The 26,989-nt window shown below is 40.7% G+C and overlaps 1 protein-coding gene across 1 annotated transcript in view; it reads left to right on the top strand.

Moving 5' to 3' along the window:
* Positions 1–19,711: 19,711 nt before the first annotated feature.
* Positions 19,712–26,989, top strand: part of VGLL4 (vestigial like family member 4) — an 83,780-nt gene continuing 76,502 nt past the window's right edge. The window contains exon 1 of the mRNA XM_059823135.1: positions 19,712–19,775. Coding sequence (XP_059679118.1) covers positions 19,712–19,775 — 64 coding nt within the window. The remainder of the gene's footprint in view (positions 19,776–26,989) is intronic.

The following is a 26,989-nucleotide window of genomic DNA, read 5'->3' on the forward strand; positions in this document are numbered from 1 at the left end:
CAAATTTTCAGTAGGGTCCTCTGTGTTATTTGGAGGGGAAAAAAAAAAAAGTCCTCATCTGTGCAAGTTGTAAGATACAAAAAAAAAATTTGGAAACTGAAATTGACAGCACATAATGTAGCAACCCTTTGTAGGAAACAGGACAATTTCAAATGAATACTTAGCAGAATGATTGCTTGATTTATTTATTTTTAATGTAACAAAATTTTATATGTTCTGGACTTTCTTTTGTAGTTGTGCTTATTTTCTTCTGAGGCTGTGTGGGAAAGGGCCTAACTCCTTCTAAAGGAGAGGATGCTCACCACCGGTGAGGATTTGTCCTCGACAAATTCAGCAAGATCACTCCTAGTGAAATTGTGTTTTTCTCTGTTTGTGTGTTTGTGAATTCTGTTCCTGTAGTCAACTTTTGGAAAATGAATACTGTAAGGAGAAAAATACAATTGCTTTTATGTTTTTTAAAAATGCCAATTGCTGCACACTGGATTGTTGGAAATCTATTCCATGTATTGAATACATTACGGGATAATTAAGGCTAACAACTAAAATGTTATTCCAAATTTTGCCTCATTTATCTCTTCTTTATGTCTGTAAATGAAAATGTAACTATTGCATTTTTGTAATTCCTGTAATTCCCTCAAGGATGCAGGCTTTCCTAGGTGCTGTATAGAAATATACAAGCTGAAAGGGGAAGAGAAAGGGATTTCTGTGGTGCACAGATGGAGCAAAAACTTACCCACAGAATAAGCAATATGACCAAATTAAAAAAAAAAAATGCAGTGGCAAAACTAGACACTCTTACCTTTTAAGGAGCTCATTCTTTCCTCCTGTAATAGTGCAATTAAGTGAAATTTTACATCATGACCCATGTGGGAAGTAATATCATTGAACAAAACCATCCTGACCAACCTGTATTTTTTTATTTTTATTTGTTTTTACGAAGAAGTGGGGATGGGGCTTTTTAAACCTGGTTAAATAACAGCACGACAGGATGTGAAACCCCTGGCTCATAAATTATAACAGCTTCAAGCACTGGTTGAGAGAGATCATGTGTCATCAGATTGCTCAACATCTGGTTGAGGATTCTTACTAGCAGAACATTTAATCACATGCTTGACTTAAAATGCATACATTACTACTGCTCTCAAATAGGTATGTAATTCCTTTTTGAGACTAATGGCAACGTATAGCTTGGGCTTGAGTCTACAGAAGTAAAAAAATTAAAAAAAAAAATAAAAATCTCTGTGACGTCTCAGTACAGTTGGACACTGCTGAGCCCCTCCTGGGATATGGCTGCAGCGCAAGTGAAAGCTGGATTCTAACAGCTCGTTCCCTTTGGTGTTTTTTATTTGTTACCCCGAGGTTGTAGCTGTTTTCCCTTTTATTGAGAGAGGGTACCTTGGAGATGTGTGTGTACCAGAACTTTAAATAGAATATCCTATGAGGAGATCTTGCATCCTAAGAGGCTCAGTGCTTCTCTTTCTCTTCAGTTCCTCACTACTGCTGAGTTTGGGGATGAGCAGCAGTTAAATCTAGAAAGTTTTAGATGATGAAACACAGTTGTAACTCTGGGGAAGCACTTAAAAGAGCAGCTTTCTTCTAAAAGCTATTGGCAATACAGTTAAAGATAATGTTTTGAATATTGAAGAAAGACACATTTAGAAGTGGTTTTGGTGTTTCAGAGGATGGTTGCTACTGAAATGGTGGTTCAAAACATTAGAAGTCAATTACACGTCAATCTGATGTGTGAGAATGAGTTGGCCTCAGCTCCCGTAGTGAAACAGTCATCTTCGTTCTGAACCTTGCTAGCTAAGCAAGGGCATTTATTCAAGAAATCATGTTCTCGTAGAAAAAATAGGAATGTACTGCTCGCTCTTTAGCAGCTAATTAAACATTTTTATGTGCAGCAGATGCTGTATGGCGTCAAACCCTCCCAACCTTTAAACTGTTTGTCATGCTGCCAGTGGATTGGTCTTTCCCTTTACAGGTGTTACTTTACTGCAGTTTGCCTGTAATCTGAACTGGCTGAGTTTGTCTTACGTGGCTGAAATGCCCATTGCGTATCTTGATTTGGCTTTATGAACTTTCTTTGTGTATAGCAATATAATGGGTCATTTCTTGCTCTTTGGAGAGAGTTCTGCAAATCCCGGTTTAATAGTTCCTCGTTTACTCCATCTGTTGCTATGTTGCCAGTATTCAAGTCTGTGCTGTAAATCTTTGTGAGATGTAAGAAAGTCCTTCCTCATCATCCATATAGGCTGCAATCTTAAACTGTATTCTGTTCTGTAAATCATTTATCTCTGTGCTTTTTAAAAAAGTGGCCTACCTTTCCCCTTGAGGCCATTGGTCTTGAATGTATTTATTTTTTTGGCAGAGAGCCATGAATGAATCATAGCCTAGAGCAGCTTACAGTCTGAACTCCTCTCTATTGTTAATATAAAATACTTTATGCAGTTGTTACAACGTTTTGCTATGTAAAACTTTTAAGAGAAGAGAGATTGATTTCAGACTTGTTAGTTGCTTTTGAAGTTCCTCAGCAGTATGTGGAAATGATTTCTTATGGTCATACAGCTGTAATCCACTAAAATAACTAGTGATTGTTGCACGGGAAGTTAGTACATGGGAATATATTACTAACTCTTTGTCGTAATGAGGTGTGTTTTGTTCTTTCATGAAAAATAGTCGCTTTAGCTTTTCATTCCATTTGTAACTTTCCTGTTTATACCTTCCTGCTCCATTTCCATACTGCTTTATTGTTTCTCTTCTTGACTTAATTCTCGAGTCTTTCATTCTGTTCTTCAGACACCCCTCTTCTCTGGTTTGGCCATCCCACCATGGATATTGTTTCATGCTCCATCCCCTTTCTTCCTGTGTAACAGTGCTTTCATTAAAGGCAACCAGGCAGATGATTTATTTCTTGATGTCTTAAAAGGCTTCTTTGTAATGAAGAGCCTGGACCCAATCACACTACTAAGGATTTCCGTAGGTGAGTCAGCAGCATGGGCCTAGCTGGCTCTGAGATCAACATTGCCAGAGAAGTATGTAACTCTATCTTGTGCTTCAGAGGGAATGAACTAAATGACACAGAAGGAATGGGAAATCAAAATTTGACTGGATACACAACCATACATTCTGGTTTCCACTTCTCTTTACAGTCTTTAATCTCAGTATTATGTCCCTTTATTAACTTGCCTACTGTTGTGAGCAACCCAAGCTAGCAGTATGATGTTTGGCTGCTCCTAAACGTAAGATTTGGGGAGTGCATAAACCCGTACCACACAGGATGCTGACTTCCTCCATCGAGATGTGTAAGATGTGTTCTTTATCGCTTGCCCATTTCCCCTTTTCCCGGGTATTTGAGTAGCAAGTTCCTCCAGGTGGCTGGCTATATGACCCTTCAAATCTCGGCCGTATTGGATGCACCTGACTTTATTTCAACTGCAGAGACTGTGTTTCTCACCTGTGCTTCAGGGAGGTTTCTCTTTAGATTTGGTTGACATTCAGTGTCAGTGAATTTGGCTAACAGATGGAGAGTAACAGCTGCAACCGTATCATAAGCAAGGTGCCTCTAGGTAGCATGCAGCTGAACAAGTGGGATTCCTTTCTATTAGAGAGCTGGACTTCATAGTATCCCATAGCTTCCGGATGTTTGCCACAAACATCTTTGCCAAATTGGGAAGATAAAGGTGGATATAGAGGCCAGTATTCCTGGGTGGCTTAGGGAACTGGACTGTAAGGTCTGTGTTCTTTCAATTGATTGACGAGGTAATGCTAGAGCCTGTTCTGACTTGGGAAACTTTAGAATAAACATAGCACTTGGTGAGTGTCCAGTAGAGGGGGATCCAAGCAGGGTTGTGACTCATGCCTTTTCCCAGCAATTAATTTAAAAATAGAATTGAAATTGAAATATGCTTTCAAGGTCAGAATGTCAGGTCAGTGTGTGTCTGATAGTTTTTCATGGGTAAGGTGTTCAGAGAGGACAAACCATTCTTCAGTTTCAAATTCACTTCTGCTGGCCATATATTCTGAATGTGTAGAAAATGCATTTTCTTTGTATTACCTACTGCAGGAGGAAGAGACATTACCTTTGTATAGCTATTTTCTGGTAGATTTTTTGTTTGAGTAAACAGCTGCTCTGTCACTTCTGATACTGTGGTTTCATAAAATTTTGCACTGACCTTATTTACCTGTTTTTCTAGATAAAAATCTACAGCACAGTTGCCAACTGATCCTGAACTTAATGACTGCTTTAGGGAGAGGTTGTAATCACTTTACTCTTGCATGTTTTAACCTCTTACTTGGACTTGTTAAATCAGAAATGCAAAGAAATGGACTGGTACAGTACGTGAACAGGAAGCTTCAGACTATACATTCTGAAATTACTGATAAAACCTCCAAATATTTCAGTTACATCTTTAGTCTAAGAATTTACGTGCCATTTTTGCCTTCAGAATCCAGCGTTCTGCCAAAACCTTTTCATTAATGGTGGATGGCTATTTTGACAGTTATGTACATTTTTATTCTGAGAAAATGAAGGTCATGTAGCTGCAAAGACCACTATTCTGGTCTCACTGAAACGTCATGCAAGTGTAATGGCTGTAGAGGGTTCTTCCTGGTTTTAAATTTGAGTAGAATTTGATTCTTAGGAGTTTGCAACCATAAGGGACTGTCGTTTTTTTAAGAAAAAAAAAGGTCATAACACTGTCTTTTGGTTCTTTCACTTGCCTTTGTACTCTGAGACCTTCTTTGAAAGGCTTGAGCCTGATGTTTAAGATACCTCCCCTACTCAATTAAACAAGCTAAGTAAATAGTTTAGTTCAATAAAGCCAAAATGAGATATTTAATTAATTTGTATGACTTCTCTTATATGGAATCTATCTAGCTGTATGGTATACTTGGCAAATTTGAAAGGTTGTGTTCCCACACAGTGGATTATTTTTTTAATCTCTGCCAAAGTTTCTCCAAACCTCCTATTTTAAAATTAGTAGTGAAGCATGAGAAGGGGGCATTCAGTGTTTTTTTTGTTTTTGTTTGTGGTTTTGGTTTTTTCTTTTAATGTTGCCATCCTCGAGTTGTCTTGTTCTTATGCAGTGATGAAATGTCTGGCTCCCTCCCTGTACAAGACAATAGTGAGAGCCAAGAAGTTAGTAGCTTCTTAGAATGCTTCAAGAAGTAGTGCAGGAGAGGGGGAAGAGCTGATATAAAGCAGCTTATCCATGTCTGTCTCGTGATGCTGTTGCAGGGCTTCGGCATCACGGTCTGGGGCCAGGCTTTTTAAAACCAAATTATTTTCACAATAAAATCTAGCCAATCTTTTTTTTTTTTATTGCCTCCCAAGTCTGGTATTGGGGCGTCCATCCTAGATGATGAGATTGTGCTTATTCTGCACGCTCATGGCTAACTGACCCTGCATCCTTGGATTACAAAATTGCCAAGTAGAAGACTGAGTTGGTAGCAATTTGACAGTTTGAAGGTGAGTTTGGACAGACAACAGTAGATGATGAAACTGTATCAATGTGCTTTAAATTCTTATCACATTTTAAAGTGGATTATGTTTAAAGGTTGTATTTGCATAGGTGCTTTTAAAGTAAAGCATCTGTTTTCTTCTGCTTTGCTTTTCATTGTTTAAAGACTCTGTCTCCTCTGTTCCTTGTCTAGTTTATTTGTGACTAATTTCAGCAGGATTCTCTTTCCAGTGTAAAATTGAAAATGAGTGTGTTATTTGTATTAAAAACAACAGGAAAAAAAACCCAGAACGCCAAACCCTCCTAAGTCTATGACTGAAATGATCTGATGGCTGTCTCATATTCCACTTGTATTAGCGCAGCTGCCCGAGCGGTGCCTTCCAGCCCTGTTCCTGTCCTTGATAAATGCAGGGACCGCAGGCAGCAAGGCTGGGGACACCTGCAGCCTTCTGCAAGCCATTCTGAAATCACAGGGGTAAGGGCACATCTGGAAACCTGAGGACAAAGCCCACTTGTTCTGATCAGGTAACTGACCTTAGTCTAGAAACTGCTAGTCAGTAAGAATTTGAAGTCCTCAGGAATTACCAAGATCAGGCTGTTAAGAGCTATGAAGTTGGCACATAGAAACAGTATTAAAGTTGGTGCGGGTATTCTCATCCAACAAATGTGACTAAACTTCATTCTTCCAGTGTGATTCCCTGATGCATCTTAAAGCTGATAGGTGGGGATATTCAAAAGGGCTTTAGACAGTCTTTTGGTGTCCAGTTCCTTTAGGCAGGCATGTTGCTTTTGTCCAGTGACCTACTGCTGATGTCTTCGGTTTAGAAGAAATTCTGGGGACTGAATAACCTTTTCTTATAGCGTGGAGATGTATGTAAATTACATAGCTTACAATGAGTTAGTATGTAAACTCTTAAAATAGTTTTGCATCTAATCGCGAACTGCAACCAGGTCATGATTTTAATGATCCCAGTTGCACTGAAGTTTCTCTTGTCCTATGTGAAAGTTAGGATACAACTCTAATAGGGAGTTAAATCTATTTTTTATATATATATATATATGTGTGTTTACTGCACAAGAAGAGGGGCAGAATCAGAAAATAAGTGCATAATAAATAGAATACTGTGAATATTTACCCTCATTTGTGTATCACCAATTCTACTGACCTTTCTGTTACACTGAGTTCGCCATTCAGAGCTTTGCTGTGAATCAGTTATGGTCATTTAATTGGTGTTTAACAAAACCTTAACAAATTAAAACCAGTGGATTATGGCCAATGGGTGCTTTTAATTTGTTAATCTGACACTCCTTTTCTTTTTTTGCTCAGCTATCTTGTCTGTCTTCATCTTATGGGAACCTCCATAGGGTGGAATCTTCCTCTTCTCTAGAACAAAGCAAGCAAAAAGTACCTGTGGTTAAATGTTCTGAAAGAAGAGGGTTAGTGGTGTTCATATTTCTGTTTGACTCTGAAAGTATCTCATTGTTTGCTTGAAGATTATGCTGCTGTTATGACCCTGCTCCAACTGAAATTATACTGTTTCTTTTAATCTTCCTTTGGATGATGGGGCAGACAATTATGAAGAGGGCAAGCTTTGTCTTGAAGCAGGTAATAAATAACCGTCTCCATCAACTTACAGTTTGGATCAACTTGTCTGTCTGGAATTACTGCAATTTAACACATTATGGTCTAATGAAATAATAAACTATCTTCAAAAAAATTTAAAGTGTCTTTTTAAATCTTATGTGCTACAGTGTTTTGAGTTTGGGTGTGTTTTATATAAGGTAGCTTTGAGGTGCAGTGCAAATGAATCTAGATTTTTGCAGAGAAGAGTTTTAGGTTCAGAGTTTAGCGGTGTTAACCTTGAAGAAAAGATGTTTGCTTGTGAGGCTACATCATTTGTTTTTGATAAAATGTATTTTGAGATAGGATTTTAGAAGCTGCTGTCACTTGGTGTAAAATTAGCATATTTTATTAAAAGAAGATGTGGATAGATGGAGGTACGCATTGTAATTGTACTGACAGATATTGTGAAGCAGTGACATCCCTTATTAAGCCTGTGACAAATAATAGTGTTTTGCGATAGCTTTGGGGAAAGTGTTTGCTTTTGGCACAAACTTAATCATCTTTGCGCAGAGTTTAGCATGTCTTGGGCTTCTCTTCAGACTTAAGGTAACTTCATGTGTTTTTGTCTGTTGTAACAGAAGTATTTGTATCGCTGCTGTTTGAAAAACAAAAGTGAGATTGCAGTAAGAAATTGGAAGAACTCCGATAAATTCCTCTTTTATGTGCAGTGAATGCCAGCTGGCAAATTACTTCCTTAGACGGGCACCTAAAGGAAACAGAACATCTCATTGTAGCTTTACACTTGTATTGTCGATTGAAGCAACGCACAACATGTGCCCTTGCTGCTAGTCTTACAAGCTGACATCACTTGAAAATAGTTTCACAGAACAGGTTTGAGGCCCTTTCCACATGGAGTATCCATGTCTGGTTAACACTGAAGTCTCTCACAATAGCGAGGCGTATCACTGCTGTGGCCCACATGTAGGGAAGTACTTGCCCAAGGCATTTTTAGCCAACTGTTATTATAGTGGAAATGTTTTATGTTCTTAGTTGGCCATGGAACAGATGTCAGGCTTAATTTCAATGATAATTACAAGATTAATGGTCGAGCAGGGTCTGTAGAACTAGACCATCAGATCTCCCTATAGACTGCAACTGCACTTGATATAATACCTTTTTTCCCCCCTCTGCTTTCAGGTTCTTTCTGTCCTCTATATTTAAAAATAAAAAATAAAATAAATCTTTAAGTTGTGAAATAGTGGTAACTGTTAAAAGAAATTTCTTGGAATGTACCCAGAAATGACCTAGCAGCTTTTGTTGCTCTGGAAATATTGGTGTCTTTCCATGAAACTGTGCTAACACATTGTTCTACGACGAGTTCAGTGGGCCCAGGGCATGTGGGCGGTTACACAAATTCAGGGCAGCAAATCTTTGCTTGATGAGCATCCTCCACAGCAGAAAAGGCAGGAGACATTGCTGATGCTGCTACAGTTGAGATGCACGGTCGTTCACAATCCCGGCTCCCTCATGCAGTCGTTAAATCTTCTGTTGTGTTGGCTGTACTGTATGGAGAATGTCACTAATTTTTCAGTGATTAATATACATACGGAACAGGAGTGGCAACTGGAGTCTGTCCCAGGATTTGAATTGTACCTTAGGCACTCTGCCTGGGTGCCTGAGTTTGGGCGGAAGCATTACTTTCCTTTTACTTCAGGTACGAACCCTCAACTATCTCAGTCAGTTTTTGTGTTTCAGCGAAGTATGCTTTTTGCTGGTAATGGAGCCAGCAAAGAGCCTTTGATATAATTCAGTTATAAAGTACATGCAAAATGAAAAATGTTAACACCCAAGCAAACCAAAATACGGTTCATCAAACAAGATTTTTGTTTTTGCTTTACTAATTTGTGAATTTGCCTTTTGAACAGCTTGGCTGAGCTTTAGCATGTGTTGAGTTCAGCAGCTTCTGCAAGGTTTTCTTACGCTGTGTTAGCTTTCAAATTTGTTTTCGAAGATTTCCAGCGTTGTGACAACTTGCACGTCATTTTTTTGGTTTTAACAAACGTTGACACCTAACTTTAGTGGGGAGGTCTGTCTGTACTAGCGGTGTTTTGTACGGGAATGCACAGGGTCATGGTTCCCAGAAAGCTGATGTTGCCTCAGACTCTTTAGATGTTTAATAAATATCCTGTTCTAAAACTTTTGCTGGGAGCTGTAATAGCATATCCAAAGGATCAAAAGCTGTTTTGACCTCTCCTTTTTCCAGCTCCTCCTGGTCCCAGGAGCTCTGTCTCTTTCAACAAAGAAGCCCTTCCTACCTCTTCCCCTCCAGCAGTTATAAACAGGAGTGGCATGCTTTTTTCTTGAAGATACATATTAAAAAGGTTTGTAATTAGTCTGCAGCAATTCATTCTCATCATACGTACCAATGTCTATTTCAGATCTTTTAGCAGTGCCTGTGGTTTTGTTTTCCACATTTCATAGTATTTTTCTTGTCTGGTATTTTAATCTTTTTTTCACAAATAATTTTTATATTACTATTTTGACTACCATTTTTCCAAATATTAGATCATCAAACTCCTGTTCTGCTTGCTGGTAATGAAAATATTTTCCAGTAGTCCTATTGATACAATAGCAATTCTAAAAAACACATATAAACACTATCATGTATTGTTATAAATGTCATAGATGAAGAGCTTAAGAAACGTATGAAATAATGTTTATGGTTGCTATTAGACTATATGCCTTTCAGTTTTCCAGCAACTGAAATCTTTCTATTATATGTACTAAGTGTGTTGAGTCTAAATCTGGATTTCATTTAGTGTTTGGAATGCATTTTTGGCGAGCTTTTGATGGCCCTGAGATCTCATGACCTGTCCTTGCAAGGATATGAAAATACTTCAGTATCAGTTATTCTTGCACGATTTTGATAGGTTTTTAGATTGGAACTGGACAGCACAGACCCTTCATGGGCTCCGAATCTTTCAAGGAATCGAAACGCAGGGTGCGTGGATTCATCCCTGACCGTTCCCTTCGGCACAGCCTCCTACACCGCTTGGCTGGGCTGCTGCTTTGGCTGCACCTCTGGGTAAACGTGGGAGCTGTGCTCCCTCCGCTATTTCCTACATAAATCCCGGTTTCATGATCTAAGAGAAACCTCGCTGTGTCTTGGTACTTTGTTTCTTGAGAAAAGACACAGTTGTGCTGCCGTTTCTGTACTTGCGCGTTCGCTAGCATGTACGTCCGTCACGTTGAGAGAAGGGAGGAGCTGAGTGGGAGAAATGAGCAGGATTGTAGCGAGGCACTTTGTGTTTCTGGTGCCCTGTGCTCTTTCTTTGCAGGTTCCACCCTAAGGCTTCTTGTGGTGGGGCTCAGGTTGATTTGTTGTCCCTTTCTTTCCCTTTGCAATGGACTCCAAGGGCCGCCTGAAGCAACCCCGGTTCCTCGTGGCCTTTGCAAAGGTAAAATGTGGCATTATGGGACCCGTTTCTCTAGAGGATGACTGATGCTCACAATGGACAACAGAACATGAGTACAGTGCTTTTCCATAGCCTCCTGCTAATTAATTACAATTAATTCATGCAGGCTAAAATGCCTGTTGCAGAAAACAGCATTACCAAGTTCTTCAGAGTACACTGGTAAAATCTTAGCTCAGCTTCTGAGAAGTGGTTCTTCCATATGTACAAGCCATCTGACAGTTTAATTTCATGAAATTACTCAAAACAGGCAAAGTACTTCAGCAAGATGTGCTCCTGAATTGCTTGAGCCTTGAAAATGTCAAACTTGGAACGAACACTGCTCCAAGTCAATGGGAACGGCCGAGGACGCGCTGGTATTCCAGTGGCAGGGAGGTGCTGGGATGGTGGGAGCAGGTGCCTTCCTTGCTTTTCACAGTAGTCCCAGTTTTGAGGGACTGGATCGTTCTGGCTACTGGCAAACGTTCAGCCTTTCTGTAATGGCAAATGGGAGCTCAGGCTCTGGAAATGGAAGTGTAGGAGAGCTCTTTGGCCATGGTGATAGCTCAGCTGTAGTTTCACACACGTCTGACTTTTGGCAATTTCCTCGGATGGCTGAATGAGTCATATGAAATGCAAGAAGGGGTTCTGTAAAAATACGCTTCAGGAGTACTAGCAGTAAACAGGAAAGAAAATGCCAGATCTGTTCAGACCTACCATCTTCAAATCCTATTGAATATGCGGCCGTCATCCCCCTCATCCTCCAGCCTAGGTCTGGCATGTTCCCGTGGAGGGAGAAGCCTGCCTCTCCTTTCTGCTTGTGCCGTAAACCCCCTTCCTTAGCCGCTGAGGGCGCCTTTTACTTTGAAATACGCGTGCTGCATTTCTGCTTTCAAAAACTGCTTTGCTTTGTTCTTAAGAGAAACTTTTTTTTGTTGCTGTCCCTTAGTTCTGGAAAAGCTTTTTAAAGGATGGTTGAGAGTCAGCAGGCAACGACCCCCCCGTTCTCCCTCGCTACCTGCTTTGCAGTCCAGCTGGAGGGGGGCTGTCCCTCCATCTGTTTTTCCTGCAGCCTCGCCCGCTCCAGCAGCCGCCAGGGCCGCCCCCTCCGCCTGCCCCGCTCCCCCCGTGCGGCGGGAGCCGCCTCCTCCCCGGACAGCCCCGGCCCCGCGCCAGCCCTCCCCGCCGGGCCGGGCCGGGCGCTTTGTGCGCCGGGAGGCCGCCCCCCTCCGGCCGCGGGCGGGGCGGGGCGGGGCTCGGCGCGGCTCCCGCTTCCTCCTCGCCGGCTGCGCCGCCCTCTGCCTACCTGCGAGGATATGATGTCAGCGCCTCATTACCCTAATTATGCTGACCTCATAGCCGGGCCCGGCCAATGGGGCCGCCCCGCTCTCCCCACCTGCTAGGAGGAGAATTCCATCATTCCTGGGATTCCTCCCCGGGCCCGTGCAGCGAGCGGCGCCGGGGCCAGCGGCGCCGGGGCTCGCCGCGCCTGCTCCGCTCCGCTCCCGGGCTCGCCGCCCCGGCCCCGGCCCTGGCCCGGGAGTAAACAAGCAGCCCTCCGCCCCCGGCCCGCTGCCCTGCCCTGCCCTCCCCTCTCCTCTCCTCTCCTCTCCTCGCCCGGCCGCCGCAGCCAGCCGCCCGCCCCAGCCACGCTGCCGCCGCTCGCCGCCGCCGCCCGCCCGGGAGCACACTGGTGAGTGAGCCCGCGAGCGGCCCCTGCGGCCCCGGGGTCTGGCCGCGGAGCGGAGCCCGGCCCCGGCCGGCTGGAAAGTTGGCGGCGGGGGGAAGGGGACAGGTGCCCCCGCGGGCGCGGTGGGCCCCGGGCGGGGGCGGGCGGCCCGGAGGCGCAGCGCCCCGGGCTCTCCGCAGCCTGCCGCTGGCGGCGCCGGGGCGCTGAGGGGAGTGTCGGCGGGGCGGGGGAGCGTCGCCCCGGAGGCGCTGACAGGCGGGGCGCCGCCGCCCCGACGGGACGGGGCAGCCCCCGGCTCGGCCTCCGCGCTGCGGGACTTTCCCCGGGCCGGGCACCGGGCTGGTCCCGGGCGCGGGCGGCCGAGCCTCCCCTCCCCTCCCCTCCCCTCCCCGGTGTGGCCCCGGGGGAGCCGCGGTGGGCCGGGGGGAGCCGCCTCAGACCTCGGAGCGGGGCGAACCGACCCGCTCTGCCAGCGCGGGGGCTTCCCAGCTCCCCTGCGCCTTCCCGCCGGTGCCCGGGCCCGCTCTCCCGGCGGGGCTGTTTCCCTGGGCGAGGGAGAGCCGCTGGCGCCCGCGCCGCTCCCGCTCGGCGCCCCGGCCTCGGGCTGCGCCTGCCTGGGGAGCTGAGGGTGTCGCTGGCGGAGCCTCCGCGGCCCCGGGCCCCGCGCAGGTTGCCGCGAAAGATGCGAAAGTTGGCTGTTGGGAGACATCCTGACGTAAGTTCCTATCCGGAAAGTTACTTCGGAGCAGCAGGACCAAGCCGGGAGCGTTCTGACTGCCATCTTAAACTCGCACCTTGGCTTCCAGAGAGGGTATTTTGCTTACAGAGAAAATCCCTCGAATTTCACCAGTAGCAGAGGGTCCTGTGGTGCAAATCTTCTCGAACGAGGCCGAAGGGCACCCGTAAGGCTTCTGACTCTGCCTCTAGTTCCTTCCTTCCGTTCGTAGAGATTTTTTTATTTAGTCTGTAGCACTGCAGCTTGGGTCCGTTCAGCCAAGCTGGCTTTGCGTTTCCCAGAGGTAATCAGAAGTAATTAACTTTCTGAGTCAAGCTGAGTGCAGGTCACCGGTGCACCCCTTTTCTGAAAGTGCGATGAATGGGAACTTAACAACCGTTTCCACCGACATCTGAGGAACCGCGAAGCCAGCTCACTTCCCTCTTATTCTGTTGGTGCTTCAGAATTATCAGGAACAAGAAATAATGGGTGTTTTTTAATTAAACCAAAGAGCTCCAAGATTTCTCCTGCAGGATAATTTTTCCGATTAGGTTTTCTCTAAGTTTGGAATAGGGAGTTGTTTAAAGAGCATTCCTCATAGAGGAACAAACTGTAGGTTGTGAAACCTGAGTGAAATTCTTTTTGCAGGCAGTGATATTAAGAACCCTTAGATCCAAAACTGTAAAATCTGGCAGCAATCTGCTTCTCCTGCCTTAACAATACATAAACTTTTTTAAGGCTCTTCTCCAAGCTTCTTGGCCTTTATTTGTATTTTCCCATCTGCCAACTTGTGAGGATATTTCTAATGTGACGTGTTTTTTGCTTAAACCCCCCGCATCTCTCTCTCTTCTCACTGATACACCAGTTATAATCTCGGTATTTGGGATCCGTTACAAGAACTACTTTCAGCCATAATTAAAACACAGGTCTGGTCCGTTAGACTCTCGGTAGAATTTGGGTGTGTCTGCATGGTGCATTTGAATTGTTTTTTTTTTAAGCAAACTACTGTGCTGAAGCAGTTGTTGCTGCATCGCCAGCATCTCCAACGCTCTGCGTGGGGCGTGGGGACAGGGTGTTGCGGTGCAGGATGCTGTGTTGCTAGCTTTCCTTACCTCTGCTCAGTCACGACTCGGTGAGATGAATGCTTTTACACCCGCCTTAGAGTAGGAATCAGGCCAGTTCTGTAAGCGATGAGCACCCAGAAGTGGTGCTGAAAGGGGTAGATCTGGCAGTCTGGTAGTATAAAATATGGCTAGGAGCTAAAACAGGACAGAAAATCCCTGATACGGACCTTTGGGGCATGCTAACCGAAGAAGCACGTTCAGGTTACAAAGCGTCAGGAAGTTCTTGTTTAAATATGGGTAGCTTTGATAACTAATGCAGTATGGAGACACTGAGAAGGTTAATTTGTTTCTTTGCAGATACCTTTGAAAGTTTTCTATTATAAGAGGTAGTTTTGGTTCAGTTCCTTTTACTATGGTTAGATGTTGTGCGATACGTTTGCCACAGAATGTATAACATATAGGATGGACTGAGCCATCTTGTAGATACAAGACATGGTCAGGTTGGCTTTACCACCTTTAATTTCTTATGTTTGTTAGCTTTTATTTCAAATATCATTGTTAATAGCTTTCTTTTTAGAGTGTTACCTTGTTACGGAGGTTTTACGCAACAGGAAAACAAAGTTTTGCTTTAAGCTTCTAATTTTCCGTGTGAGAAGTTAAATCGTTGTTTCTGTTTGAAGATTTGCCTGTTCAAACACATTTTCCGTATGCAAAAGAAGCATGGTAAAAAACCCCAAAGTACTGAATAAATACATTTTTTAAAAAAAGTGGTATTTCAATGGTTCCTTTGGCCAAGTAGCCTGAACTCATTATGAAGACCGAGAGTTGTAAATGCAGAAGGATGATCGGTGCTATGTGGTGGTCACAATCTAAACTGAGCGCTTACAGTTAATGTTTCGCATGGGTACCTTGATGCAGGATTTATGTATCCGCGAGTAGAAGCTCTGATCTAGGTGCAGTTGAAGGGATTTAAACGTATTGTGGCTATTGAGGACACATTGAATAGAATGTGCTTATCATTATTCTCGTTCACAGTACAAATACGCTTTACCCTCTCCTATCTTAAAAAATACAAGATGTTGACCTGGTTTGCATCAAACTGTTGCTTTATCTTCCTTTCCCTTGTAGACTTATTGATTGTGCTGATAACTTGTGTCTGGATTTCCTCTTCAGTTTAGCTTTCTTCCATTGAAATCAGCCGGAGTCTCTTTCTCTAGCTACTTCTGGTTATGAATTTGACTGGCAAGTACTGTGCCTGTATCATCCTCGATGTGAGCTGCTTTTGACCTGTTTGACTGTCCTCTTCAATTAATTTTCTTCTCCCTGTACTTATGTTTATCTACACTTTATCTTCACTTTAGTTCTCTCTCTTTTTTTCCTCGAGTGTCTTGTCGTTCTTGTCTCGCTTTTTCGTTGTTATGGTGGGTTTTGTTTATTAATCTACTACTTCTCCTTCCAACCTTGTTTATTAATCCACTACTTCTCCTTCCAACCTTATCTTGTAATTTCACCAGACGTGAATTCAAGTACCGGACTTTTCTCTACATCATTGAAAGGTTCAGCCTTTGTGTCTCCTTGGCATCGTGTAGATGTCTATCTCTAATTCACACTCAACAAGTTTAAGAGAGACCTCTTACCAGTGTCTGCTTTCAGATGTTTCTTATTAACGCGTTTGCAATGGCTGTTGGCCGTGCTGCTATTCTGTTTGTCAGTCAGACCTGTAATCCAAGTATCTTTATGACTGTGAGCGCTCTTTAGATCTTCATGTCCAAATTCTTCTGATTTTTCTTATCTGCACAGCATGTCTTTTATACAGGCCTTTTGTTCTCATCACCCAACTTTTTCCTTGTTTCTGTCATCTAACTTGCTACTTCGGTTACTAGTTAAGATCCTTTCTAGACAAAAGCCATCGTATCTCCATAATGGAGATTACTGCTGCAAACATAACCTTTCATGTTTCTCTTTCCTTTCTGTCCCTTCGCTATTCCCCCCTTTTTTTTGAATCAAATATAAAGTTCTTCTCTTTATTTCAAATCTTTCCTGACACACTCCACTGTGAATAATAACTTTCGTGGGACTGAATAAATGTCTCATTGTTCAGTCTGCAGTTAGTCTCTGGTGCCGGTTTCTCTGCTGCCTGTTTACTTAAGTTTCAAACAAGCAACTTCAGGGTCTTTTTCCCCACGTGCTTTCCCTGATGCTTGGAAGGTGCTATATAAATCCATGAAATGACTTAACTGTTAATTTTCAAAAGCTTTAATTTCGCTATAGTCTTCCAAAAAATATTAACAGTTAGGCATTTGCAAAGCTGAGAGTACTCCATATGTGCATGGAGTTTGCAAAAGCTTGAAAAGGAGAGGGAAAATAATGCGCTGTTTCGTTACGCTAATGGGTGTTGTGTTTTTTCAAATAAAAACCTTACTAGTCGATCAGTGTTTAGTAACTTACCCGTCTTTCAGACATTGTACCTTCATGATTTTACATTCTACGTCTTTACTGTTTTTCAGAATGTTTCTTCGCTGCAGTGTAGGTGAGATGACAGACTAGGGGAATGTTGAGTGGAAGCAGTAACTGATAAAAGGACTGAGTAAGATATCAAACCAATATTTGAAATTACAGTAGATAAAAATATCTCGAATGCTTGCAAAAGTGCTTTTGGCTTGTGTCTCTTTAAATCTAACAGTTAAGATTTTATAACAAGTAAGATACTTATTAAACTGTTTCCATAGTGTTTAAATCAGATCTATCCCGAGGATGTTAAGTTTGTGTACTTGTATTTCCTAGTTACTCATTTTCCCTAACGAGATCTGGGTTTAGAGCGATACTTGCACATAGGCTAGAGAGTTGGGTTTTGACGGGGATACTTATAAAAATTCAACTTTGATTCAAGTTAGTTTCTGCTGTGTAGACAGTTTTCTGCGTCACACACAGAACTAGCTGGCTTTCATCAGAAGTCTGCTTTTTAACCTGGCTTTTTTGTCAGAACCCTGGAAATGGAACTGTTCTTTCATTTCTGAAACCTGCCTCCTTCTGAGAATGACCGGGCTGTTCTCTGAAGGCTGCCTTGGAGTAGCTGTAGCAGTTACAGTCCTTGCCGAGATGGAATTGGGCTTTTAAGCTTTGAACTGTCTTAAGAGAAGATTCCTTCTCTCTCATTCTCATAGGCAACCTTTTATGTCTTTCCTGAACTGTCATCCCTGACTTGTTAGTTTAATTTAGGGATAGAGGGATATTTCATATTGTTTGAAAAGTAATCTGGAAGTTTATAGCTCCTTGAAGGTAATTTTCATAACTGTAAATGGGTTCAGCGTGTTTAAAAAATCGCAGCATATATGGTATTGCACCCTGGAATTTGCAGATCTCTGTATTAACGACATCCCTTCAAAGAAGCTCTTGAATGGACGCAACATTCTTCACAAGACCTTAACTGTTAGAGAAGCATTTCTGCAGCTCTCTCATGATATGAACTTTAATGATATGCAAAGCCACAAAACTATATTGAGGCCAGTTTTAGTGAAGCTGTTTTTAAAGTGTCTAATTTCCTGAATAGAATTAAGACTTAGTTCCTGTTTCCTTCTCTCAGTGTGGACTTCTGTCACCGGCTAATTCTCTTACTAGGAGCATGTTCCGGAAAGGGATTGGGCATCTGCTACTCCCATTATTTGAATTACTGAAAAACTTAAAGAAAACAGCAATTTGTTTTCAATAAAAGACATTATAATATCCTTTGCATTGCTCTTTATCAAGAGGGTTTTTCTAAAGAGTTGACCAAAAAGCTTTGTATTACTGTCTTTGAAATTTCGGACAAAGCTAGTTAGTACTAAATCATGAGTTAGTCATGATTTGGTGTAGCTGCATTGGCCGATCAGACATATTTTAATCTTTTTTCCAACTGAATTTTCACTCTGTTAGAGGAATTTGTGTGAGAGGGCCAGTAATTGACAGTCTGGGGAGAAGTGGTGCTACTTTAAACTCCAAGAAAACAAAAAGCAGGAAGGAAACCAAGCATCGAGGTCTAAGGGATCAAAGTGGAATGATGCTGAAGACTTCTTTAGTGAACACTCTCTTCCGAATCTTTGCTTTGATTTGGAAGAGAGTGTGGCCAAATGTGATATGGAGAAATATTTAATGAAGACAGACTTAGTAAAATAAGAATCTTGTTTTCTAAAACCTCGTGCCCACATGTACTGTCTTTAAATGCAAGAGTTATCTGATTTTATAAGTTCAGTTAAAACAGTGTTCGTGAACAAAAGCTGATTCTGACAGGGAGGGAGAATGCATGTTTTTATCCTCAAGCACTATACTTACTTATTTCAAGTATGTCTCTTTTTCTTGCACGGTTCTATGGAAACAAGACCGGATTTAATTCTTTATTGAAAATATATTTTTTAAACTTAAAAATACTTTCTCGTATGCTTTAAAATCTTTGAGTTTTAAAGTCTTTAACATTATTTAGGAAGAGGGAGGAAGGATAGCGAGGTTTATTATTTATAGTGCAAAGTCAAGGAAATTGCTTCCCTAACATATGCTTGTTGTTAAGTCTACATACATGTGTTTGAGATTTCTGTAGTTGCCACTACCTTTTTTTTTTTTTTTAAGATCATACTGTAAAGTAAGTTACAGTAAACAGTTCTTAGGACAGAATAGCATGCTAGATTTTACGGGGAAAAAAAACAATGAAATTTTTAGCAGTCCTGGGTTTTCTCTCTTTCTCCATTTGTTTTCTTAACAGTTCTGTCTATGCTATGGCCTTTTTGCTGTTGCTGTTTGGCTTTTTGAAAGGCTAAGTTGTTAGCCTTTTAACAAAAGCATCTTGACAACATGTTACTCTTTTCCTTCCTTTCCCTTTCATAACTTTTGGAATTTCATATTGGGACTTTTTTAGTTTTGAAGGAAGAATTCATGGGAAACTTTGTGAGGCTTATGTAAGCTGTAACGTAATTATTTATTTTTTTAATGGGAGAGTCTGTTGCTTAGTATAGTGCTGAAACGTGTGTTTTTATGTGATGGGGTTAATTTTTCATATATGGGATTTACGTGTTGTGAGGGGAGAAAAACAGGGAAAAGCCGCTACTGTGGTGTGATTATATTATACGAGTTACATTTTTCTGTCTGTGTCCTTGATATACACACGCTCAGTGTTCAACTATATGTTCGTAAGTAAGAAAATATCTTGATGGCTTATAAGCTTTAGATGATTCTACCTTGGGCATAGAAGAGTATGGAGTACAAGTTTATTGAATACTGTGGATCTAAAGTAATCTTGTGCTCATGTAGGTAGTCAGGCCAGCTGTCAGCTTCACCTCAGATGAGCTGCATCTTCGGATATTGTCTCAAGTAGCTATTTATTGGGATGGGAGGCTGGCATGTGGGAGGCAAAACCGCTTACAACGTATAGCAGATAACTCTGTTGCAACATACATGAGCAGAGGTCATCAGCTTCAGTCAAGTACTCGAGAATTTGGTCTTCTGGCTTGTTTTGGATGAGTAGTTGGTGGGAAAGCTAATCCCAGTGTTCCCTTGTTGTCAGCAATGACTTAGTTTTAACAAATCCTGTGCTGGTATAACGTGACAAGAGCAGCAGAAACCTGGATTTTAGATTCTTTCTGCTGTCATGCTCTTGTTGTTTGTTACTACCTCCTTCTGTAAAACCTGATGTGTGTATGTTCTGAACAAGGGGCATACCACCTAGGATGTTGTGTTAAGGACTCTGTGAGTTTACTCTTTGAAATTTGGCTCTGAATTTTCCAGGATCCAGAGAGGAATGGAGACGCCATTGGATGTTTTGTCGAGAGCAGCATCTCTAGTACATGCTGATGATGAGAAACGTAAGTCTGAAATTTAGTTCTCTGCTTTGTTGGATGCAGATGCTTTATGTTTGCACTATGTATCAACCTAGATGCTGGCTTTATCAATCTTTGCGTTTTACTGAATCTCAGACATATGGAAGAATGTCTTCAGAAGCCCTTCGAAGGTCATCTTCTTCAGGTGGACGTTGCATTTAAATTGGTTAGTACGCAAGAGAGAATCATTCCTGTTACTTTGAAAAAGTTCTTAACAATTCATATAAAGGTGCCTCTCTGTTCCCAATTGCATTTGCATTGTTAGTAGACAAAAAGTTGTAACAGAACTGCTGTCAAACTAAGGACTATTTGAGAACTCATGCTCCCTAATATTAACAGTTAGACCTGTTCTCATTTAAGAACACATCACTGGGTGGGCATGAGTGGGTTGCAAAGATTCCTTTTCAGTTCATAAAAACGAAGAGGTAGACTGCTATCATTAGTAATGAGCACTTAATTTTCCTTTCACTGCTACTAAAAGGTGAGTGCAGGATTTTGACGTAGTAAATTACATCAGTTGCAGCTACAGAGGCTCATGTTGCCAATCATTTGGGTAATATTTTTGCTTTTAACATTCATGATAAGCATTTAAGATGGGTTACTAATGTTAGAGTAATATTTTCAATTCTGCCAAATTGCAGTGCTACTTTGTAGGTCAGATTGTTACCTGCACGCTTAGTAATAAATGTCTTTGTCAGGTTTTCTTCTGAGTAGCATAAGCCCTCAGGAAGCGTGTGCATCTTGGGTATCAACCTGAACAGATGCTAACGAGAAAAACGGTGTTTTGGATTTCAGACTGCTTTTGTGTGTAGCTTCTCTGCATAAAATCACCTTCTAAGATTAATTCAGCTTTTCTTCTTTTGGTCTTTGTTCCTTTATTGGGTATATATTTTTTTGAAAAGTAATTACCTTGAATGTTGAGTAAAAGAATTGATTTACTGCTGTTGCTAATCAGTTTACTAAAGTAATTGCAAAGTAAACAAACAGCGTATTTGGACAACAAGTCCCAGAATTTTTTTCTATATTCAAATAGTCAAGATAACACTAGCTCACTCTTTCAGAAGTTCGTAAACTGAAGGTTTCATACCCTGATGAGCTCTTCTGTATTACTGGCTCTTAGCTTTATAATGAATGTTGGTTTTGCTGTTCTTTCATGTTCACCGTGCTGCTGGATAAGTACCAAGTTTTTACTGATCCCACTGTAGTAGGATGATTTGGTTGATTGCTACAGTTATTGACTGTTACTGGTAAAATGAACAGCAGTGGAAGTCCTTGAGGCAATAATTTCAACCGTGATTTTGGCATGGGGCATTTCGCTTGTAAACTAACATATATTTGTAGAAAAGGCAAAAGCTTAACCTATTTTGTTTTGATGACTTTTTTTAATATATTTTCAATATGTATTCTCAATTTTATTAAGCTTAAATGCATTCTTCTTGGTTAACCGTTGCCTAAGACTCCAGTTTGATTTTGAGTTCCAAGGGGTAGGAATGTTAGGCTGGATTTAGAGAATCCAGAGGAAGTCTGATTCACTGCAACTTGCATGTGAGGAAGCTGATATGTGTCTGGTTCTAATTTACATTCCTTTAGTCTTACCACTTAGACTTAATTCGATTTATGCCACTCTGCAGCTTCTAACTTAAGCTGTTTCTGAGTTTGTCCTGTTGTTGTGCATATTGCACACCAAGAATGCTATAGTATGAAAAGCTGCTAAAAGGAAGAAATGAGTAGTTCAGACCAGTCACTGAACTTGCGCTTTTTTGCGTCAGCTTTTCGGGAAGCGGCACCAGACAGACTTCACTCTGGGGGATAGAGTGGGTACTAACATCTTGAAGTTAGTCTTAATCTTGAATTTAGCAATTACCCTTGAGCTTTGCAGTAAAGCGCCTGGCATGTTGCTCCTGCAGCTCTAGCAGTGGTCCTGTCTGTATTCCTGTATCCCCTATTCACTTTGTCTAACACGTAGAATTCTATGCAGAGTTTCTAATACTCCAGTCGTGATCAGGAGTGCAATGATTTCTTTTTTTTTTTAATCAGATTACTTTCAGATACTCAGTATCTGAACAAATGAATTTATTTCAGCGATGTTTCTTGTTTTTAAGGGATACATGCAGGTAATTTCATTGTTGATTCATTGGAAAAAATTCCAATGGGTTCTTTTTGACATTTCTAATGATATCACGAAGTTTCCTGCTTCCAAAGTTTTGAATAAGGATTTCAGATTAATTTAGTTTCTGAAACATTTCTGTCCTACCCTGAGTCTTTTATTTTTGTGCTGGAATAGAAGTTTGTCTAACAGATAACTCCTGATGCCCTTTGCGCATTTCATGGTCAAAATTTTATCCTATTTTTTGAATGGAGAGCAAAGGAAATGTAGCTATATGCTATCCTGACGTGACAATGCTACCAAGTAGCTAGTGGTTAGATTCCACTAGTGAAACAATAAATCTGCTTGTTAAGATGATTCAACTCGCCTCAGATATTCTCATCTAAGCTATATGCCATGGAAGAGTTCAAAACTGCAAATTTGCCACTTTTTAAAGATCATTTTAAGCAATTAAGATACCCCTTTTAACGATAATATCTCAAAATAATTCCCCTTCAAAGTTGTTTACTATTAACAGTTTTTGTAAGAAAGATAAAGGCAGTCTTAGCACGTCTTCTCTGTCATCTAGTGTGAGAAGTAGATGCATAATGAATATAAAACATTTTTGAAGCTAGACTTCGTCTGATCCTACAGGAGATACAAAGCTAGTTGAAGTTGTTAGTGGTCTCTTATTCATACATATCAGTAATTTTCACTACTTCTTTTCTTGAAAGTGTTAGTACTGTTTGTACACGAACCCTTGATCCTCTTGCAGACATCTTAAATTGCAAACTTTTCACACCCTGATACGCTTTAATCCCATCTCAACTTCAGCTTCAACCCGATTTGTGTAAATAGGCAGCCTTCAAGTGCATTTACTGAATCCAAGCAGTGCAAATACAGGTTCTTGTTAAAAAACAAGGTTTATTTCCTGAAGCTGGTATTATTCTTGTTTGTCTGGGTGTATTCAGAGGAGGAGTATTACCAGTATTTATGAATTTAATTCTTTTTAACATGAAGGATCCTCTTATCTCTGTGGTCACTCACTGCAGTGCCCAGTAATATAGAAGTGTCTTAGTGTATATACAAATCCCACTCTCTTTAAAGCAAATAGTTTAAATTTAGCAGCACTTAAAGAAATGAATGAGATGTATGCCTATGTAGATTTCCCAGAATGGTTATTGGTTTCTTAAACAAATATGACCTTGAGGTTTTTTTGGTTTGGTGTGGTTTTTTTTGCAGTTGCACATATGTCGATAAGGTTGGCCTTCAGTGATACGTTGGCACTATATGTTGCTTTCAATTACATCTCTGTTTTATTTCAAGAACGATACTATATACTGTATTTCAACAGCTCCCAGTTTAAATCATTCTGCACTTGTTAGCAAAGAAAATTTATGAAACACATTTGGCTAACTACTGTGTCATGGAAATGATTAATTATGGAGAAGAAATGATTACTGTAATTTTGTATTTGTAACTATTACCATTGTGATGTGAGCAATTATTTAAGCTTACGCTACAGTGGAACTGTACTTAAAAAAAACCTAACAAAACAAAAAAGCTAACCAAAAGAAGACAGACTCCTTTAGAGGAGATAACAGTTAAAGGAGAGGATAAAGATACTTCTTAATGGAGTTCATTGTTTACTCATTGTCCAAACTTGGGCTTCCATTTCAGTGGAAGGAAAGCATACAATGATGTAATTATTAGGCAGTCATCTGGAAGGCTTATCACTAATTGCTTACTTGTCACTAGTGAAGGGAAAGGCTATAGGATGCCTGTGCTGTTTATGAGCAGCTGTTCCATGCTAGAGTAGGTAATGCACAACGATCTTATCTGTAAGTGCCATCTGTAAGGTCTTGCTGGGGTTTGTCAGTGCTTCAGTGGTGGGCTTTATTTGGAGTGAACGTCTGTAAGACCTGTGCATGTATGCTGTCATCTTAATGTTGTCATGGCCGGAAACTGTATCAAATGTGGGTTATTGTACAATTGCAAAAATCAAGTTCACAACGAGCTGCTTGATGCTACTCAGTACTCTTCTGTTCCTCCTCTTTTCCTATACTGTTCTTACTGGGGTCGTACTGGTTTCTCATACGTTCAGGATTCAAGTTGGCTATTTTTAGGAGACCACAGTGTAAGCTGGTAGTATTTAAGTAAAGACAAAGAATTACTGAAAGTACGGTTTTTCTTCCCATAATTGTGTGGAACAGCAAGTGTTCAAACATTAAGGAGGATTGTCATTTTGTCTTTATCTCATATAAAAATAAGTGTTTTGGGAACTGGTCTTTCAGTTATAAATGGTGTTTTAAAACCATTGTCTTGTTCTTGAGAAAATAGTGAAGGAAAATGCTAATAAGGACTTGCAGAATGTGTTGAAAGCGCTGTGTGCTCAGCCTGTGCTGATTTTATAGTAACACTTTACTTGCACTTCCCTCCAATATGCAAGTTTAAGAATATGGGAATGAATGAGAAAAAACATGTTGTTTCTCACTCTCTCAGGGTAATATAGTGAAAAGTCTGTTGCTGGCAAACAGAAGAAAATATACTTCCACAAGGAAATGAAAGGTTTGGAAACAGCTAATAAATGGCACAATAAAGTCCTGGGTAATAGCTTTGCATTCTAATGCATTGTACCAAATCCATACCTGTTGAGTCTTGATTTATGTTTTGAAAAAGTGATACAGGACTACATTTAAAAAAAAAAAAAGGTTATCTTTGATCAAGCCATGCTTCTTGCACATGTACCATCAGTCGCATGCGGCACCCTTGTATACATGGAAGCCTGGAATTGCTATTCCACACTTCTTGCCTGTGAACCCTGTTATTGTTTGGCAACGGTTTCTTTTATGTGGTTTAGTTTAATCCACTTCAAATAATTAAGCTAGACCATACAGTTGATATTTCTAGTACAGAAGAATTATTGTGCTTTAAAATTCCTGCCCTAATCCACTTTGTAATAAAATCCTCATGTAGACAAGACCTACAAATCACTTTTTGCTGTTCTTCATTTGTCTCAATCAGTTCAGTTAGGAGAATGAATTTTGTGCTGGCTACCATCGCATAATTAATAAATATGCAATGATTAGTTGTTTTGGATAGCTGATCCTAAAAAAGATAGTACTTTAAGGCTGAGTTAAGAACAAGTTATTATTTTTTAACACTCTTGAAGAGGATGATGACTCTGTAAGTTTATTGTCTTTAAATACAAACCAAGCAATATTTATAGTAGAATTAGACTTGAATGTTGCTATTTGTGTTGAAGATATTAATGATGAAATATTTCGAGCATCGCCAAGACTTTTCACTTACACTACTGTGTGTTTTATAAATTTATAGCAAACTATGGGCAGTGAGCCTAAGGCAGGTTTTAATATCAATGCTTGCAGAAGTTGAAATAGCTTCCATCCTACTGTGTGAACACTTAAGTCAGCACTGAAAATATTTAAGATCCTGAAGGTTTTTTGACTGACTAAAAGTGAGGAATTGCATAGAACTTTCTCTATGAATGCAATTAGTACAAAGACAGTCTCAACGATGAGTTTCATTTGAAGTTTGTTTTTTGGGAGGGTTTTGGGGTTTTCTTGGGGTTGATTCATCTGCTTCAGAAAAATGGGAAACAGTGATAGCATTTTACACAGAAATGAAATAGCAGTATCATGTCCTTGCTTATTTTCTATTCATAAGTTTGCCCCATTCAGGATAGAACTGGGAGGAATAATGCATGCTTGTAGTAAGGATGATAAATATTATATAGCAAAGTATTACTTAAAAAAAAGGTGAAAAATTTCCAATAGAACATAATCTTGTCATGTGACTTGCCCTTTCTAGTTTTATTTGCACATATATGTCCAAAATAGCAAATCTTGTAACGAAGAAATAAATGGAAGAAGTCTTAGCTGCATGTTGTAGTTAAGAGATATTTCAGTCTTATTTCTCATTTATGAAACGTTTGGTTTAGGGGTGGAAGGGAATCAAATTGGTTCAATAAGGGCAACGTGGAGCGTGTTTAGAGTTCTTTTGAAATCTAAAATGTGTTTGTGTACTGAACATTAATTCTCATATAGACTGTTTTGATGGTATTTTCCCTTCATGCTAGAATTCTTCATTTTGTGTCCCCAGTAATAGGTATAATACACGTAATAGTTTAGTACATCACCGCTTCTCTGCTTTGTGTTCATTGTTTTGCCATTTCTGTAGTTTGTGATTATTTTTTTTGCTGTAACGATGCTGAGAATGGTGACGTTACCTGTAGCACTTGGTGCTGTACAAATACGTGGGAAAAAGTAGTCCCTGTTCTCCAGACAGACCGTCGAGGGCAGGAAGCAGAGCACAGCTATCGGGACATGGGGCTGCTTCTGATTAGCCGGCAAGTCAGAAGCAGAGATGCAAACTTGGGTTTCTTGATTCCTGCTTGCAGCACCTTATTCAGCACACTCCTAATGCCATAGCTTCTTTTGAACCCTGAGCTCTATTGGTGTGCAAAGCAGTCTGGCAAAAAAGCCCTAGCAGAGTTTGATGCCACGAACCGTGGAAGTGGAATTCAGTGGGTAGGCAGTATTTCTCCTTTTCTGCTTGTTGCTTTTGGAATATTCAGGAAATAAATTGGTTATTGTCTTTTACAGTAGCTCAGAGCTGCACCATAAAATTGCTCATGGGGAAACTATCCTTAAGAAATTCTTTCCTTTGAAGAGTATCGTGCTATTTTCTGTTCCTGTACCTGGGCAAGCCGGCAGTCATTATAGATAACCTTAAGATACCATTGCCAGCAGGGCTGAGTAAATCACTCTCTTTTTTTTCCCCGATTTAGGCTGGATAAAAATCTCCCTTATAATGGAAAGGTTATATGTGATGCTTCTACTAAAAATCTTGCTTCCTGTGACTTTCAGGATTCCTCTAGTAAATGGAGGAGTCATTTTTGATCTTAACCTCCTACTTTTTGTTTTGTAGGACAACACTTGCTGAAATCCTGCTTGGCTAGGTTGAGGGCAACACAACCATGTTAACCCAGATTTTTCTTTTGCATTCTGTAAATAATTTTAACAGTAGTTTGTATGCATGTTGTTCTTTAGTGCTTGCAAAGTTTGGGGGATTTTTCATCGGGGTTTGTCGA

This window comes from Gavia stellata, chromosome 12 (genome assembly GCF_030936135.1).
Source record: "Gavia stellata isolate bGavSte3 chromosome 12, bGavSte3.hap2, whole genome shotgun sequence".
NCBI lineage: Eukaryota > Metazoa > Chordata > Aves > Gaviiformes > Gaviidae > Gavia > Gavia stellata.